At 43.7% G+C, this 17720-nt stretch overlaps 1 protein-coding gene across 1 annotated transcript in view; it reads left to right on the top strand.

Annotated features, from left to right (window-relative positions):
• The window catches only part of DSCAM (DS cell adhesion molecule), a 717333-nt gene that overhangs the window by 572384 nt on the left and 127229 nt on the right, over positions 1–17720 (top strand). Inside the window, exons 15-16 of the mRNA XM_059720751.1 lie at positions 4374–4541; positions 15136–15206. Coding sequence (XP_059576734.1) covers positions 4374–4541; positions 15136–15206 — 239 coding nt within the window. The remainder of the gene's footprint in view (positions 1–4373; positions 4542–15135; positions 15207–17720) is intronic.

The raw sequence follows: 17720 nt of genomic DNA, 5'->3' as shown, positions 1-17720 counted from the left end.
ATAAGCAGTAGAATTAGTCTACTGTGTATTAGAGTTACTAAAAAGGCATGTGCCAATGCTACTGCACAGTAATGCCAGTGATACTGTGCAGTAATGCCAGTTACTGCTCATTCAGTTAGTATCTGTTATTTTAGGTACTAAACTTAATGCACTGTACTTATGGCGTGTAGACATGCCCAGTAAGGACTATGCCTAATGTTTAACCTTCGTCCTACTCAGCTCACAATTGCACTTAAGCACAACTACTCTGCATATGGATTTACAGAGTTAAGCCTTTTGCCAGCAACACAAAAAACAACTTCAAGGGGACCGTGCAGGCTTTAGCAGTCTGTCACAACTAGACGCAGTTTTAAATTGTGTCACTAGATGTCATCACACACAAAAAGTAGAGATTGCAATATAGTAGCCAGAAGCACTATTCAATCTTTTATCCCAAACCAGGAATGAAATACGATTCAAAATGTATTCAGTATTTGTAGTCACTTGATAGTCATAAACACTTGGTTAATGTACATTTTATATAGCACTGGGCATGTCTACATGTTCATTAATGTGCTGTAATTATGGCACATTAAGTTTAATACCTTTCTTACAGGTACTACCTTAATGTGTCATAGTCAACACTGCTGTGCATTAGCAATGGCACAAGCTTTTTTGGTGCTGCTAATGCACAGCAAATTAATTCTGTTGTACATTAGTGCATTAACATGGGTTTTCCTGACGCACTAATGCATGGTAGAATTATAGTCTACTCTGCTCAAAGAATCTCGTGTAGACATGCTCACTGAGAACTACCAGACTTTTTTTTAAATCACTTTTTGATGATAGCAGAAAAACAAAAGATCTTTGAGCCAACTTCAGTAGCCTATCAGATGATTACTTTACCACCTACAAAGGAACAACCATTTTATTTTTACAGTTTGCCAGCAGAATTTAAATCAATAATTGTTATTTTGTAACTAGCAAGAGCAATGGAGAGAGACTGAACATTTTTCCTTCATATGTGGCTTAGTTTCACTCTTCTCTATATCTCCAGAAATATATATTAAAAATACTCCAAAAATAACTATACTTAATTAACTACACTTTAGCTACACTCTGTCAATCTGGGAAGAATCTGTTTAAAAGTCTAAAAGATTCTGGTTTCCCATCTTTTTCTTATCCATGGTAAATTTAATCTTCTAAGAACCCTAGGGATTTTTCAGACTGTTTTCTCTCAGTTGAGGAGCTGACCAACCAAAATAGAAACCCCACAAGTCAAGAAAATATTTAAAAAGCAAACCAAAATAACAAAAAACCTTAAGCAATGTGTGATATATGTAATATGTTTAACCAAATGAATCTATCATCCCTCTCCAAGAAAATTTAAGCCATTCACCAGCCCAACTTACATCTTTTCCTTGCAGAAATGTTGACCTTATTCACTGGAGCAGAGGCTATCTTATTGTATGCATGTGCAATGCTTAACATTGGGACACGGGTTTTAGTCAGACATCTAAGCACTATCACAGAAAACCACCCCCGCCAAAACTAATAAATATTGTAGTTACAGCTCCTTGAACCTTTGTCTAAGCTCAAACAAACTAAGGGTGAGGTTACATGTTATACTTGGACCATTCACAGGGCACTTAGAAGGTGAGCATCCATGAATTAAAGCTCATTAACTTGGTTAAGTGCCCCGAGAGTCCCCAAGTTATACCACATCAGGCAAGGGTGAACTCTGGGCTGTGATACCTAGCTCATGTGTGGGGAACTTCAGTCTGCTCCATGGAAATAAAACAAACAATTTGCAGTTCTCCAGCATCCCAGGATTGATCTCTCCAACTCCCCCCCTCCCTTCCCCTCCCCTGAGGAAGGATAGAGCCCAGGTGTTCTGGCTCCTAGTCACACCCCTGCTGGCCAACCATCTAGTGGCAAGTCAGAGCTGTGCAGGCAAGAAACAGTATTGGCCCTTAACATGCGGCTGCTCACAACATGTTCTAACTTTAACAGCACTGAACATTACACAGATTTAGTTAGTGGCAATGCATAGGGGGTGCATGCACCCCCTGAGAGCACTGGTGCACCCTCTGATCAGCTGCACTCGCTGCTTAGGCAATGGGCAGTGGGGGGAGGGGGGAGCACAGGTGCCCCCCCTGCAAGCGCCAGCCAATCGGTGTAGCTGTTCCCAAAAGTGGCTACAGCCATTCCTGGAAGCGCACGCAGTGACCGACCACAGCAATTGACTGTGGGGGAACTCCCTCTGGGCAGTGAGATCGGCTGTGGCCCCCCCCCTCCCCAATAGTGAGACTGGTTGCAGGGGGAGCACGTGCCCCCCCTGACTAAGGCGGCACCAGTCACCCATGAATTTAGTATAGTCTAAGCATAATGTGTAACTTTACCATCGTATAGTTTAGTGGATGATTCCTTCTCACCTTGAAAATTGCTCCCAGCTGCCAGTGCCAGGCTTTGCCAGCAAGGTGGCAGAGTAGTAAGCTCTCCTAGCTGTGTACCTACTAAGGAGTCTGGATGCTTTTTTGAATTAAACATTCTGATATTTGCCTAGTGGTGAGCTGTTTCCATTTTGGTACATTCCTGTGTCTTCATTCTTTTCTGTGAAGCATTTGACATGGACAAGTTTCAGACATAGGCTATTGGACTAAAGAAGTCATTGGCTTGTTTTTTTTAATGGTGATCCCCAAGGTGTGTTTGGGGAGTGAGAAGCAAGGAGTTTTTTTGTTTTGTTTTGTTCTGTTCTGTTTTTTCATGTTTTTGCTAATATCTTTTACTGATCCAATTCTATAGTTGGAAGAGGTGTTAGAAGAGCTCTAGGGCACAGTGTTCCCTAACAATACTCCAACCCTACTTCATGCATGAAGACGGCGTTCATTAATTCAGATGTAAACTTTCTGCTAAGACATATAGGGATATTGTCAGTATATGACCAAGGGCACATTAAAACATTTCCATAAAATAAAATTTTAAAAGCCCCCAAATTTTATTACACAAATGTGCAAATAAACCCCTAAGATCTTCTAGGGGGATTGCTGCCAAGGCAACAGTTGAAAATGTCTTTACAAAAGGTCATTGAATTTAGGTGCAGTTCATTAGCATCCAGTCAGGGATTGGCAGACACCTGAATGTCTGAAGGGGGGATATTGAGTGCAAATAGACAAAATAATAACATTTTTCATCCACCAGAAAAGTTCTAAACATCAATTTTTTGTATGAAAACAGCGTACATGTCTAACAGTCTCCACATAAAGGGACTCAGTGTCCACGCATTGTGTTCACTCTTAATATACTTTCCTGTTTTTAATTTACTATTTTCTTTCTGATTATTTTTTTCATGATGCTGTCTACAGTGACCCTTACTGTACAACCCTACTGTAGAGCCCCCAGACTAAATCCCTAGAGGGTGTTACAGAGGTTAAGGGATGAATATAGGATACAGAAAGAGAGAAATGACAGATGACAACACGCAGGAGATGTCAAGATGATTTAGTCAGATCAATTCCATTATTTTATTTGAACTGATTTGGTGTTATGCTGAAGAACAGTGGTTAATATGTATAGCCAAATTCTGTCTGCTTTAATACTGCATGTCAAGGAAATGTATTGACTAATTTATGCCAAATATGAGTAACCCCTCATTTCTTTAGGTATTGATTTGATCAAAATATTGTCCTTCTCTGGCAAATGCATACACAAAACTTATGATCTACGGCTGCCCAGTGTTCAATTTGACTTCACCAGTAACCTAAAAACATGTCTCAATGGACACTAAGTCCTGGAAAGTGATGTCCATGCCGATCTTAATTAACCTAAAGAGTTAAGCTCATGCTTTATTAAACATAGCCCCATTGACCTCACCCCATTCACTTGCAGAATCAAGCCATTAGCCATCTTAAATCTAACAATATTTGTCATCTTTTGGCTAATCTTTGTATTTCTAAAAAAAATAATAAAAACCACCCATATTTATCAACTTCCTTTCAAAGCTTTTTGTTGCAATAACCAAACTTCTTTCAGAAGAAGACTGAAAGGAATTTCTTTAGGCCACAAAGTCACATATGTTTTTCCAAACATGACCCCAAATTGCAGTCCCCTTCAGCTCTCATTTAATTATGAAAAGACACGATAGTGACAATCCCTGTGGACCTGCTCACAATTCTCAAGGTGAGAAAAAATGTTTTGAAAGGTTATCGATGCCACGTTATGATCAGCCAGAAGAAATCTCATGAAGAAATATGACTTTTCCAATTGTAGCAATATTGTCTCCAAGTTGATGCTGAAAATATTATGTCCTCACTTACAATATTAACTTAGTAAATGATTTGAATTGATAAAATGAAAGAGAATTTGTTTTTGTTTATTCCCTCCTCTGTTACTAGACTCCTGGGATTCTGTTCAGAGAACCAAAGATGTTTCTCCTCAGCTGAATCAAGCCACTATCATTGACCTCCACCCTTCCTCCACCTACAACATTCGCATGTATGCCAAAAATCGCATTGGCAAGAGTGAGGCCAGCAATGAGCTCACTATCACAACAGATGAAGCAGGTATTTTCTGGTTTTCCTATTATCTAAATCTTATTCTAATTCAAGTTTGTTTTGTTGTTCTGAATCTTTGTTTGAGCTGCCTCACTAGTGTGCAGCACTGTCCTTTTCTGAGGAACTTCTGAGTATATATTAACTAACTACTTCCCTGTTGTTAGCAGCACCCTCATCTCCTCTGCTTTCACCCATGGCATCTGATATGGTCTTCTTGGTATTTTGGATACTGTGTCTTATGTGGATGAGGTTTTGAAGTAATAATTGGGGGACTTCTTGGGTTAATGATTGCCTGAGAATGCAAGGGACTGAACTCAATGGCCCAGAAGACACCTTCAAGTTCTTTATTCCTTTGCCTGATGTATTACTGAAACCACATCATAAGAGATGCTAAAGTATTTCAGGGAAGAATCATGACTTCTGAAACTCTACTTACAGGGCTGAAATTAAAGCTCTGTTCAATGGCAGAGAAGATGCTATGCCCTGAATTTTCAACCTTGGCTACCTAAAACCCTGAATTTCAATCAGTTTTTAATCATCCAAATACATATCTCATTTGTAACGATGGCTCAGCTTTTCAGAATGTCAGGACAATTTACTTAAATGTCTAAACACAGATAACAGTGCCCAATTTTGAAAATGCTGACCTATGTGAATAATGTCTTTGTTTGGCTCTTCTTCCCTCTGTGTAACGTCTCAATTTCAATTAAAGTTAGTCTGCTATCTTTATATAGATTGTTTCCTTAAATTTAATATTCCTGTGATCTTCAACTCCAAGTATCATTAGCTACTGCAGGATTTATGTAGTCAAAAGAAACTCTTAATTGCCGAGTTTTTATCAGCATACTTCTAGCAAATGCGCCAGCAAGAAGACTACCAACCCTTTCCCCTAATGCCTGGGATAACCCTTTTGAAGCCTCTTGTTACCATTGGCAATGGTTTCTTAAACTTAAAATGAACTGAAAAAAATGTTATTATTTTCCTTTAGTCTGGTGGCTCTCCATTTATGAAGTCAACACAGTATCATTTTGTTCCTGAATTCTTATACAATAAAGACCTTAGTCCGTCTGTTTCTGTTTGTAATGATCTCGGAGCACTCTGATTGGTTAGTGAAACAACCAATCAGAGTGCGGAGCACTGCAATAACAGGGGGGATGGAGGGGACAGAGGGGATGGAGTGGGGGGACGAGGTCAGCACTGCTGGCCTTGCCCCCCCCCACCCCTCCATCCCTGTCATCATGGCAGTACTCTACCACCTCCAAAAAGCAGGGCCCAGGGGAGAGCGAGGCTAGTGGCACTGAAGGCAGCAATTCACTAGTTTAAGAATGCTGAGTGCCAACAGAATCCTCCCCCAAGATACATATGGTAACTAAATGAATAACAATCACAGCTATTTATTAAATAAATAACAATCAAGTTTTCAAAGGAGCGGAGGGACACTTCACAACCTCTCCCTTCCCTCTCCTACTAAAATTCAGTGGGGATCAGTCATCTGTATTTCTTGGGTTCCCTTGAAAAGCCTTGGCCATGAATGGATCTGCCAGTTCTGGTCTGAAAAGTACGCTGGCATGATTGGAGTTTTAACCTGTTAATTCCCCAGGTTAACAAATTAACTAGGTTCTTGTGTTAATTCTTTTTTGCTTGGCAATGTGCATTTTGAGAAGAAAACATAATGGACATAATTGGGGGCTGGAGCATGATAAATAGGGTCCCACATCATTCTAAAGTTCCTTGATGGTTTGGACCTTAAACACTTGGTGGCACATTTTTCAGCGCGGTGCACAGGCATAGAGTTGTGTAATTCCTATTAATTTTAATAACAGGCTAAATCACTCCCGTGAAAATTTAGCCCTTGCTGTGAAATCAGGCCGTCCATTCTGAAGGACCTCAGAGTAAGAATGAGAATACAAGGACTTGCAACATAAACCACAGAAAACCAGAGACAACATGAGCTGCATTCATTCCCACTCTTGCCCCCCTCTATGCTTTTGTTCAGCATAAATAATCTGCCCACAAACATTGTCAGTAAAAGGAAGAAAGAGAATTAAGAGAACTCTGCATTACATGAATCTTCACTATTTGGGTAGATGCCAAGTTTCTTTGCTACAGATCAGGAAAGGATGAATAGTCTGTTCAGTTTTAAGATGGATTTTGAATACAGATTTCTTTTCTCTTTGTAAAATGAACTTTGAAATATATAGAGAAATGGGTATCCATCACCACAGCTTGCAGAATCTTCCCTCCCCAGTTTACTTCACCAGCCCCTCTAAAATAAAAGCCCCTCAAAGAAAAAAAAAACTGGATGGGTTTCTGTCTTACACAAACAATTCCCCTCACCTCTCTGTGGCTGCACAGATACACACATATCTTTTGGGTTTCTTACTTTTGCCTTTCTTTTGCCTGAAAATGAAGATGTTAGCATAGCATCAGTGACTGACCTTATATTAGAAACTAACTTCCCCATTAGCAAGGTGCAACCTAGAAGTCATGTTTTATTCAGTGGTTTGTGACCTAATTTCAGGATAATTGGCCCTTTCATTACTTCCATTAAAGAGCTGTCCAGTAAAAGTGAAAGGTCAGTTATGTGAAAGTGCAGTCAAAAGTCACTGATATATTCAGAGAACAGTCAAAGATGGGAAGGCCAGGTCGAGGTGAGGCATACAATATTTGTCACCAGGTTTTAGTGTGATCTGTCACACAATATGTGGAAGTGTATTTGTTTGTAATTGTTCATAGTTAGTTCATTGCTTCTATTTCAGGATGGTGAAAATAGCACAGGATACTTCATATGAGGGAGAAACCTAAGGAAATGGGAAAAAATGAAGGCTTGAGAAAAACAACATTAAAAATTTAAAAACCCAAACTCCACCATTGGCAAAGGTGCAGATTACATATCATGCACCAATGTGACCCCAGGCTGTCAGCATTATTTATTAGAAATAAACCGAAATGGGTGCTGAAGCAAAAGGAAAGTCAAGCAAGGTGCTTTCTGCTTTCAATAATCTGGAGCTGATTTTAGGGCTACTGGCTCCTTCTTTGAAAACTAGACTAGAAGAGCTCAGTTCCATCAGTGTTTGTCTGGAAGGGAAAAGCGTTGTTGCTGCTATTTATTTTTAAAGTCTTCTAGGGAGTCTGGGGTATGTGGGTCCTCTTTTTGACTTGGGGACATGTGGGGGGAGCCAGCAGGGTGGGCAGGGGCAGGGCATAGGAGTGTGGATGACACTGCCAGGACTGGGGTGCAGGCTTGTGGGGAGAGTTGGCAAGGCTGGTAGGGGGCAGGCAGGGGTGTGTGGGTGGGCAGCTTGGGCTATGTGAGTTAGGGGCAAAACAAATGGTGGTAGTGGCAGCCCTCCGAGACCTGATCATCTGACTCAAGGCTCCTGAGCTGGCAGATCAGTAGAGACAGACTTAATTTGAAGAGCCTGGGGCATTGCTTGCAAGGGAGAAGTTAGTTCATTCAGGACACCCCTGTTTAATATAATTGTCCCAGGTTTCTGGGTGCGGTTTAGCCAAAGATAAACTTATTTGGTACTCTCCAAAACATGAACCTACCAAACAAAACTTAATACAAAACTTAAAAAAAAATCTTTTAAAAAAAGGAGAACAGAAAAATAGTGGGAAAAAAAAGCCGGGATTTTCAACAAAACTTAAAAAAAAACCTTAAAAAAAACAAACCTTAAACTTAAAACTTAACCAAAAATTAAAAAAAAAAAAAAAAAGGAAAATAGAAAAATTGGAGGGGGAAGAAAGGGAAGAAGGTCAGGATTTTCCTTGGTAGCACCTATATAGTATTGTTTAAAACACTATTATATTATGATATTATTATACACTATTTATACACCAACTATACACTATTTCCTATAATTCTATACAATATCTATCTGTTTATCTATCCACTATACACTATTGTGACAAAGTGGGCACTCCCTGACTAGCCACGGTGCTAGTCTCCCACCTGCCTCTGGGCATGCCTTCCGCCCTTCTCACCTGCCACACCTTGTTGTTCAAAAATTAAGATCTTAATTAGGTGGGAGGCTGCCCTTCGTATGCACTGTTCTCCTGGGCCTATGTATGCAGCTCCAACCACCCCTATACTGCATCCTAAGTCTTGCAGATGTTCCTAACAGCTGAGCTCTGCTCTGGCCTAAGGCTGGGCTCAACTCATCCCAGTGTTAGGCCTTTCATTTTCCGCCCTATTATGGGCCACATTCATACCGCCTCCCTCTCACTGAGGCCTCTCACTCCACTGCCTCTCACACAGTCTCTCTCATACTGCCCCTTTGTGGGGCCATTCTCATACCGCCCCTCCTTTTCCTGGGGCCACACTCACTCTTCCCTCACCCAGAGGGTCCTGGGGCTTGTTTCCCTGCACTCCCCGGCCAGCAAGTGCACGGCCTCTTGGGCCTCTCCTGTGACCCTCATTCAAGCGAGCACTGGGCAGTTACCAGAACACTGGAGTGACTCTGCCTGTAGTCCCTCACTGGGTCGCTCACCCAGCTGCTCTGAATTATAGGCTCCTCACTTGCCCTGTTGTTTACTTGCAGCACTTCCTCAGCTGCCCTACCCAGTTGGTCTCCAGCATACCTGTGGCCTCAGGCGCCTGAAGGCTTAACTGGACCTAACCCAGCACCCATGTTAGCAGGGCCTACCCTCAAAGCCCCCTGCTCACCAGGGCCCATTTTGTGCCCTTTCCTCACAGGGCCTCATCTCAGGCCCCCTGTTCGCAGGGCTTCACTATTCACCCCTCTTGACATTCACATGTTGTAACCATATCCTGGCCCCTAACTCTGGCCTCTCTCATTTTGCTCTGTGCCCCTCACTCACACTGGGCTCCTTGCCCCTCCCCCCACAGTCGGGGCTCCTAGCCTCTGGGCACCTTGTCTCTTCACTAGGCTCCATCCCCTTTCCTAGGCTTTCCAGGCCTCCCAACTCCCGCTCTGGTGCAGGCTGTTAGGTGCCCCATTGTACCCTGCTCTACACATCCACTGAGGCACATACTACACCCCTACACTGGGGCCTAGGGTCAAACACACACCCCTCAGGCTCAGGTGCCACTCTGGCCCAGCACTCTCACTCCTTGGGGTCTTGCAACCCACATGGTGCCTGGCCCCACTCACCACTCTCCAGGGTCTTGCACCCCACACAGGCTCAGGTGGCCACAGCCGTGCCTGGCCCCAATGTTAAGTGACCCACCCAAAGGTGGGGGCTGGGGTTTAGGTGCCCCTACTCACCTTCCACCAGAGTGGTAACTGGTCTGACATTTCTGAGGGTGCTGTTCCGCCATGAACAGCCCCTCCAGACCATCCATCCCTGACATGGTGCAGTTTTAGGTCATGCCCAGACCAAGAGCCTCCTAACCATCCCCATTCAGCTCGTGCCCTTACCTCCTGGTGTTACCGGAGCAGCAGCTCCACTGGGAGATGTTGCTTCCTCGGTGCCAGGCAGCAAAGTAATGCCTCCAGCTCTGCTGGCCTGAATCTTAAAATGGCTCATCAGAGCAGAGCTGCGCCTGTTTGTTGCCTCTTCAGGCTCTTAAAGTGGCAGACACCAGAGGTGCTCTGCCACACACCTTCCCCCCTTAGAATAGTTCCTGGGGGAGGTTCCCCCTGCTGCTCCCCTCAGAGCCTGTGAAAACCTTCAAGTGGTGAGCACCCCCAAAAGTGCTCCACCACAACTGTCTATAAATCTATACACTATTTTCTATAGGACATGACACAGTACACTAAATAACTTGCTTCTTCCTTATTCATGCATTTTCCTTATTGGTCCTCTGCAATTTCCAACTGCAAAAGTTTCCTGCGGTAGAGGGGGTGGAGAAGAAGAGGAGGGGGTTTTGAACCACAGTCCAAAAAACACCCTCTTGCCACCCAACCCCCTACTTCTCCCCCCCCTGCACAAGGTCAGTGGGACACTTCTGATATTACCTATATATCACCAGGGATGCTGCATATCCTGGGGGGTGGGTCTGGCAGGCAGCATCCACCCGGACTATTTGTCATGGTTCTGGAATGCAAGTGTCAATTATAAGAAATAGGAAGGTTTGAAATATTGAAGTCTGGGGATACCACACTCCAAACAAAGTTGCAAACTTACCATTCTGGTGGTGCCACCACTGTGCTCGGCAATTATGAACACTATGGTGGGCGCAGTGGGTGGGGATCATGGGTGAGGGGTAGTACACGGGCAGCGGGGTTACAAAGACATGGTGCGGGGGAGCACATACACTACAGGTGGTGGAGGTAGGGGCTAAACTACCAGGAGGTAGTATATCAAGTCAGAGTACTGGGTTCCTCCTGCCATGCCTGCCCTGGATGCCTGCCTGTGGTCATCTGCGGAGCAGGGGGAGAAAGGGAGGGAAGGAAGGAGGGAGGGGCAGAAAAAAAACAAACCATAAAATAAAATCACAGCGGCACCTACTGGACAAAGGCCTGAACTACAGAAATAGCACAGCACCACCTGATGGCAAAAGAAAGTAATTACAAGTCTTTGAGTCGCTTACTGTTTGAATGCCACAAATCCATAGATAGGGCACAGTAAGCAGCAGTGGCGCTAAATAAAAAACATGTGAATAGCTTTAGTTTAACAAACCGAAAAGACTTCTAAAGCAGTGGGAAATCTCACTTGTGGAAACAAAAAAGCAGTTGCAGTGGCGTAAATGGGAAATCTCATGGCATGTGCAAATGCCCCTTATTGCTATCAACAGGTGCAGGGAGCAGAATAGCCGGGGCTGGCACTGGTCAAAGCCACAAAGCAACAGGGGGGAGAGCTGCAGCTGGACCTGTGTCCTGGTGCAGGGGGGGAGCTGCTGCTGTGAATGGGGAGCAGGCAGGGGCTGCAGGTTGGGGCAACTGCAGGGCTGAGGGGGCTGTGGCTTAGGAGTGACAGACAATGGCATGGGCAGGGGCAGGGCTCTGGCATATCAGGACTTCTGAGTACCACAAAGCGGGGAGGGCAGGGGCAGGGGCGGGGCAGCCGCAGTTGGACTCAAATGCTGGTGAGTCAAAGGAGGGAGCTCTGATTTTCCATGTTAAAAAACCAAAATCAAATGCCAAAATATATAGGGATTTAGAATTAATTTTATTATAACAATTGAGGCACTGGTAGGCTTCCAAATTGCTTTAAAATTGTATATACATCAATAAAATATTCTGTTCAACTGATACCTATAGTGATATTTCATTTTAACTGTGGAAAAACATTGATTTGGGGAATTTTTAATCAGAGAATTTTGGGGGGTTTTTAGCAGAGAAAACCAGGATCCCTGACAATGAGATCACAAGAATATTATGATGCATAAATTACTTATATCAGTAAATCACTTAGGATCCTAATATGGAAGGCCCTAAAGATACTTGTTTTATTATTTTTACTTACAGCAAAAATAAATTGTAGGACAGTCAGCTCCATGATTTAAATATTTATCCAAAGCTTAAGGGTGCATTGTCTGCACATAAGAGGTTAGCATAGCATTGCATTTTTTGGATGGTGATTTTGCCAAAACTGTCTGTGGATCCCAAATTAGCACCTCTGAAGACAACAGTATGAATTTGTAATCTGGTATCCATGAATAACACGGTCATCAATTCCTAATAATTAAGTAAGTTGTGGTGAATGTACACTCTTGAAAATGGCACCAACAGTTTCATTCTACCATGTTCTATTACAGCATTCCCCAGGTCCTTTCTACACACTCTTACTCTTTCTTTCTCCCTGCCAACTCCACTGTCACCATCCTCCTAGCCTAGTGGTTCACAACTTTTTTTATACTTGAGACACCCCTCATTTGACTTGAGGCATCTCTCTACAACTTCTGTAAACTGGGCAGCAACCCATTTCAAAAACTAATTTATTTATCACAATGTTTACCTCTTTGCAGAGAGGCTGGGCAGTGGAGGTACTGGGGCAGTGGTCTGGCAGGGACAGACCACTAGATGAGCTAGCACTTATCTCCTTACATCTGCTTATCTTCCACCTGCTTACACCTATACCTCACACATCATGGCACCCTTCAAAAGATTTTGCAGTACCTCAGGGTGCCCTGGCACCCTCGCTGAGAATCACTGTCCTAGCCAAACCCACTGCCTACATACACAAACACACAGGCACATGCACACATGCATGTACATACAAACACAAACGCACACATCTTACCGTACTCTCTGTCACAGGTTATTCCCCTGTACCACAGTTTTATGGCTTCATCATTCTTTACAAACATAATCAAACACAACGCTTCCACTGCTCAGTCACTGTTGTGCTACCTTCCCCCTCAAAACCCACAATATTTTCTGCTGCAAATCCATGGTCTGTTGTGTGTCATAGCCTCTTTCAACTAGCCCTAACAACATTCTCTAATGCCTGACCCCAAATCTCTACTGGCCCACAACATAAGCACACGTTTTGTCACACCCATTCAACTGAAAATGTCTACTCCATAGTCCCTTAGAAAAGGGTCACATCGCTTCTTCCTTGCGGATACAAATCAGGAGGGTTTTCAATAAATATATTAGCACCCAAGCAGTGTGAACTCAGAATCAAGTTTAAAATGTGTTTTTTCAAGCACAGCAAAGCCACCCAGAGTCCTAAGGAAAATAAGGCAAAAAAAACCCTAATGTTGCTGAAATGTTTTACAGAATTTCTTTCTAATTTCTGTCTACTTGAACAAGCTTCCTGTTGTGAGTGTGAATTCTGCAGAGAGAAGAAGAAAGGTTAAGCCCATCTAAACATGCCACAGTAATTGCCTCCAAGTGAGACAGAGAGAGAATGCATTTCTGCATATGGCATGAAGAAGTAAACTGTGACTCTAAAAGAATTGTTTTTATGAAGCAACCAAAATTAATCAGTTCATTTTAAGGGATAATGTTTTGCACAAATTTACTACAAAATGATATCTCTGAAGCAGTAATATTAGTGCTTGTAAGCTGCTGATCAGCATCTAGGGCTGACTTAATGCTCTAGCAGAGGCCCTCATTCTTGTCCCTGGATTCACCCTGTTTGCATTCTTGTTTGTCACTACAGAGGAAACTGGAGCTAAGGATCCCTAAGATCTATAAATAGTAGTTCTTCAGTGCTGAAAATAACCCCTGTTCAGCGGGCCAACAATAATATTATTCTCTATTTATTGAAAACTGACAAAATAGGACAGTTGTGGGACTTGCAAGAAGCATGGGCTTCATGTTGGGTCTCTGAGCAGGGGTGAATTTCACCCAAAGCAAGCCAAAAGTTCCAGACTCCTTTCATTGCAGTTGTCATTTCCTGCTGCTCTTCCCCTCTCAACCTAATCTCACCTCTTCTGCTTCTTTGTTTCCTCTGTCACACTGTTAAATTGGTGATTTGATTCCTTGTATTCACGTCACACACCAGGGTTATTCAGCTGGCAGTCTGTGGGTTGCATATGGCCCCTGAGCAGTTGATCTGTGGCTCAACCATTGCTTTCTTGCTGTTACATTAGGGTTTCCCCTTCCTTCAGCTTCTTCTGCCTACCCCTGCCCCTAGGGATGTAGGGATGGGGCAGAGCTGTGGGGCAATGCAGCACAGCCCACAGCACTGAGGAAACCTAGGATTGAGAGATTCAGGGGGACCTTGCATAGGAGAGAAGTGATGGTGCAGCACATTGGTGGTACCCACAACTGGGGGGATGTGGTGAGGCATGTGGCTTATGCAGCATGTGGCTAGAGGACCTGCAGTCCCCAGCCACTGAGAAACTGGATAGCCCCACCATATGGTACACCTGAGAAACCCTCTTTTAGGGCTCAAAGAAATGTTCAGTTCTTCCTTCAAATTCTTCTAAACCTATTTTGGTTGGCTTTCTTTTGCAGCTCCCTGCTACAGCACCAACTGCTTCAGCTCAGTAATTGTTGCATTTCATTATCTTTTAGCTGAGACATAAGTTCTTTGAGAATGTAAAGTTGTCTTTCACTTACTTTTAAAGCACCATGAAGATCTATGGCAATATGTAAATACTAAGAGAGACTCCTTGTAAGTGTTCTAGCAGGAGCTGTACAATGCTCACTTCATCCGCCAGTTACTTTTTGTATGGTTTCCAGATTGATATATGTAGACATAGGGAAGCCTATCTGTGCAGACTTTTACTTTGTAAAATGATTATATTGCATTGAACATGCCAAGTCTTTATTTAGCAAAAGAGATAGAGATAGGAACTGCATGTTGAAATGATAAAATGGTGATTGAAAAACTACTATGCTTCCCAATTTGGAATAAGTTCTGTTGTCTTTTAAGTACACAGATCCTTAAGGCAGCTATAACAAATTGACGGAGTTCTCACAAGTAGAAGGAAAACATCTCAAGTCAAGAAAATGCACTTGTTGCTTACTCGTGTCTTGTTTGTAGGCTTAAGTATCATGATGTTTGTTATCTTTTATTGTCATTGAGAAATGTCACCTGAATAGATAATGAAGAGTCAGTCTCAGGCTTCAGTTTAGTAGATTCAGTACTTTACATGCAGTTAAATGGTTCCTTATCAGCCCCAAGCCCTTACTATATGCCAGGGTGGTACGATTGTGAGGTACTTTATGTTGTGTTGGTTTCTGCTACATTGTGAGAATCTGCATTTTGATGTCTCTTTCCTTCTCTCTCATATCAGCTCCTGACGGCCCACCGCAGGATGTTCAGCTTGAGCCCATATCTTCACAAAGCATTAGGGTCACCTGGAAGGTAAATAAATACAACAGAGAATGTAGACTCTAACAATAGTTATGTATGTTCAGAGAGATGTCATTGAGGTGAATATTCATAACTATGGCTCTAAAGTATTTTAATTCAAACAGAATTTACAGATTGTTTTGCCAATAGATCTTAAAATACTTGCCAAAAGTTATGGTATTATTTCATTGCATTGGGAAATCTTGTAATAGGAATGTACTTCCATTGATCAGAGTAACATTTTCTGTTTGTGTCTGAATTTGGAGGCTAGGCCTTGTTGCTGATAAAATTAGTGTTCACAGGGGTGTGCTACGATTGCAGAGGCCATGATCCCTAAAAACAATTAAAACCAACTGGAGTCTTTCCACTGCAATGGACGTTGGTATCAGCCCTTACTGCGGGGATATCTGAAGTATGGAGGCTTGGACAGCTAGTTTAGTTGTAGAGGGATATATGTCTGTGAGGCTGGATGAATCAGACAAACATAGTTTAATCTAAATCACAGGCTCACAGTAAAGTGGGACTCAAAGGGACCTCACAAGGTCATCTAGGTCAGTCCAGTGCTCATGGCATGATCATGTCTGACTAAACCATTCCAGCCAAGTGTCTGTCTAATCTGATTTTGAATAGAGATTCCACAATTTCTCTAGGGAACCTGTTCCAATTGTTGACCACTATAACAGTCAGAAAGTTCTTCCTAATCTCCAATTTAAATTTCCTCTGCTGCATCTCATGGCCATTGTTCCAAGTCCTATCTCTTATGGTCACAGAGAAAAGCCCATCTCCATCCTGTCTATAATTACCCTTCAGGTATTTGAAGACTGTTCTCAAATCCCCCCTCAGTCTTTTTTTCTCCAGACTACATAACCCTAGTTCTTTCAGCTTTTCCTCATAAATCCTGCTTCCCAGGCCCTTTAATCATTTTTGTTGCCCTGGCCTGGACTCTTTCCAATCTGTCCATATCCTTCTTGAAGTGAAGGGCCCAAAACTGGGCACAGTACTCTAGGTGAGGCCTCACCAGTATTAAACAGAGAAGAATAATCACTTCCTTTGATTTGCAAGTGACACTCCTGTTAATATAATCCAGTATGCTGTTGGCCTTTTTTATAACAAGAGCATACTGTTGGCTCATATTCAGCTCTGGGTCTCCTTCAGGGGCAGCCCATCTGAGGTATGCATGCCACAAGTGGCACAGGTATCCTCTGTGTGTGGCACATGACCAGTCACGGAGGAGACAGGCACACATGGGGCAGAGTGGAGAAAGCAGAGCAGCAGATCAAGCAGGGATCACCAGACAGAAAACAGAAGGACCAGTAGATTGGGCAGAGGAAAGGGAATGGAGTGTACTTGGGGAGAGTCTGGGGCTAATTTATGCCATGCCTTTCAAAAAAAGTTGGCCCCCAGTGGCATCCTGTAATCCCCAAAGAGCTCCATTTTAACTTCCAGACTAAGTACAGACAGAGACTGAACTGATTCAATCTTTGCAGGTGTCTCTAAACTGTGTAGATTGAACAGATAAGCAAGTGAACTCAAGTTCACTTTTCAAGCAGGAAAGGCAGCCAGACCCCTTCATTGGCCCATACCAGTAGCCAGGGGCAATAAAGCATGCCAGCCACTGCAGAGAGCCCAGAGCTGGGCGATTCTCCTAGCCACACCCCCATCATTAGCCTCTGGGCCAGCTGAGGAAGGGGTGGGGGAAAAAATGCACCCCTCTGGCCTGGCACTAGAAACAAAGCCAGGAGGAGCCTGGCATGGGGGCAGGGGTGGGGAGGAAGCCCAAACCAGGGGCTTTACTCCACCTGCCTGAAGCCAGGAACGGGGCTGGAGTCCCCCAGCCATGTCCCCTCCTTATCTTCTAGGCCTGCTGGGGGGGAGGGTAGCCCACACCAAGGCTTGGCTCCACGCCTGGAGCTGGAAGCCAGGACCCCAGAGTGATTTCACCAGCCACGACCCTTCCTCAGCCTCCAGACCACCTGGGCTTCACCAGGGCTTCACTCCCCCATCCCCATCCCCTGCCAGCCTGGAGGCTGAGGAGGGGGTAAGGGCAGGGTACTCCAGCCCCACTCCTGGCTCCTAAGGGTGGAGCCAAGCCCCTTCTAGCCACTGCCCCACACCAAGTTGCACCCGGCTGGGGGTCCAGTGCCAGACCAGAGGGGTGTGTTTTTTCTCCTCACCCCTTCCTCAGCTAGCCAGAGAGTGACAGTAATTCTTCTAGGGAGCAGAGGGGCAGGACAGAACCTGCTCTGCTGGAGCAGACAACACAGCCCAGGGCTGCAAAGCATCCTGGGATGCTGGGGGACTGTGAGTAAACTTTAACCAGGAAGGGATCTGGGACAGAAGTTCCATAACCTGGTTTGACCTAAATCAGATAAGTCTGATGCTACGTCCATCCAGGTTTATCTTAAACTAGTTTCAGACATTTTGAAACTAGTTTAAGTGCACTGCACTTCTGTTCTGTTACAGGTTTAAACCTGTTTCTGATCACTTAAACCAGTTTATGTGTAATTTCTGTCCCTAGCCCCATAG

Source organism: Alligator mississippiensis, chromosome 1 (assembly GCF_030867095.1).
Source record: "Alligator mississippiensis isolate rAllMis1 chromosome 1, rAllMis1, whole genome shotgun sequence".
Taxonomy (NCBI): Eukaryota; Metazoa; Chordata; order Crocodylia; family Alligatoridae; genus Alligator; species Alligator mississippiensis.
The sequence above is the reverse complement of the archived record's forward strand: the minus strand, read 5'-3'. Positions and strand labels throughout refer to the sequence as shown.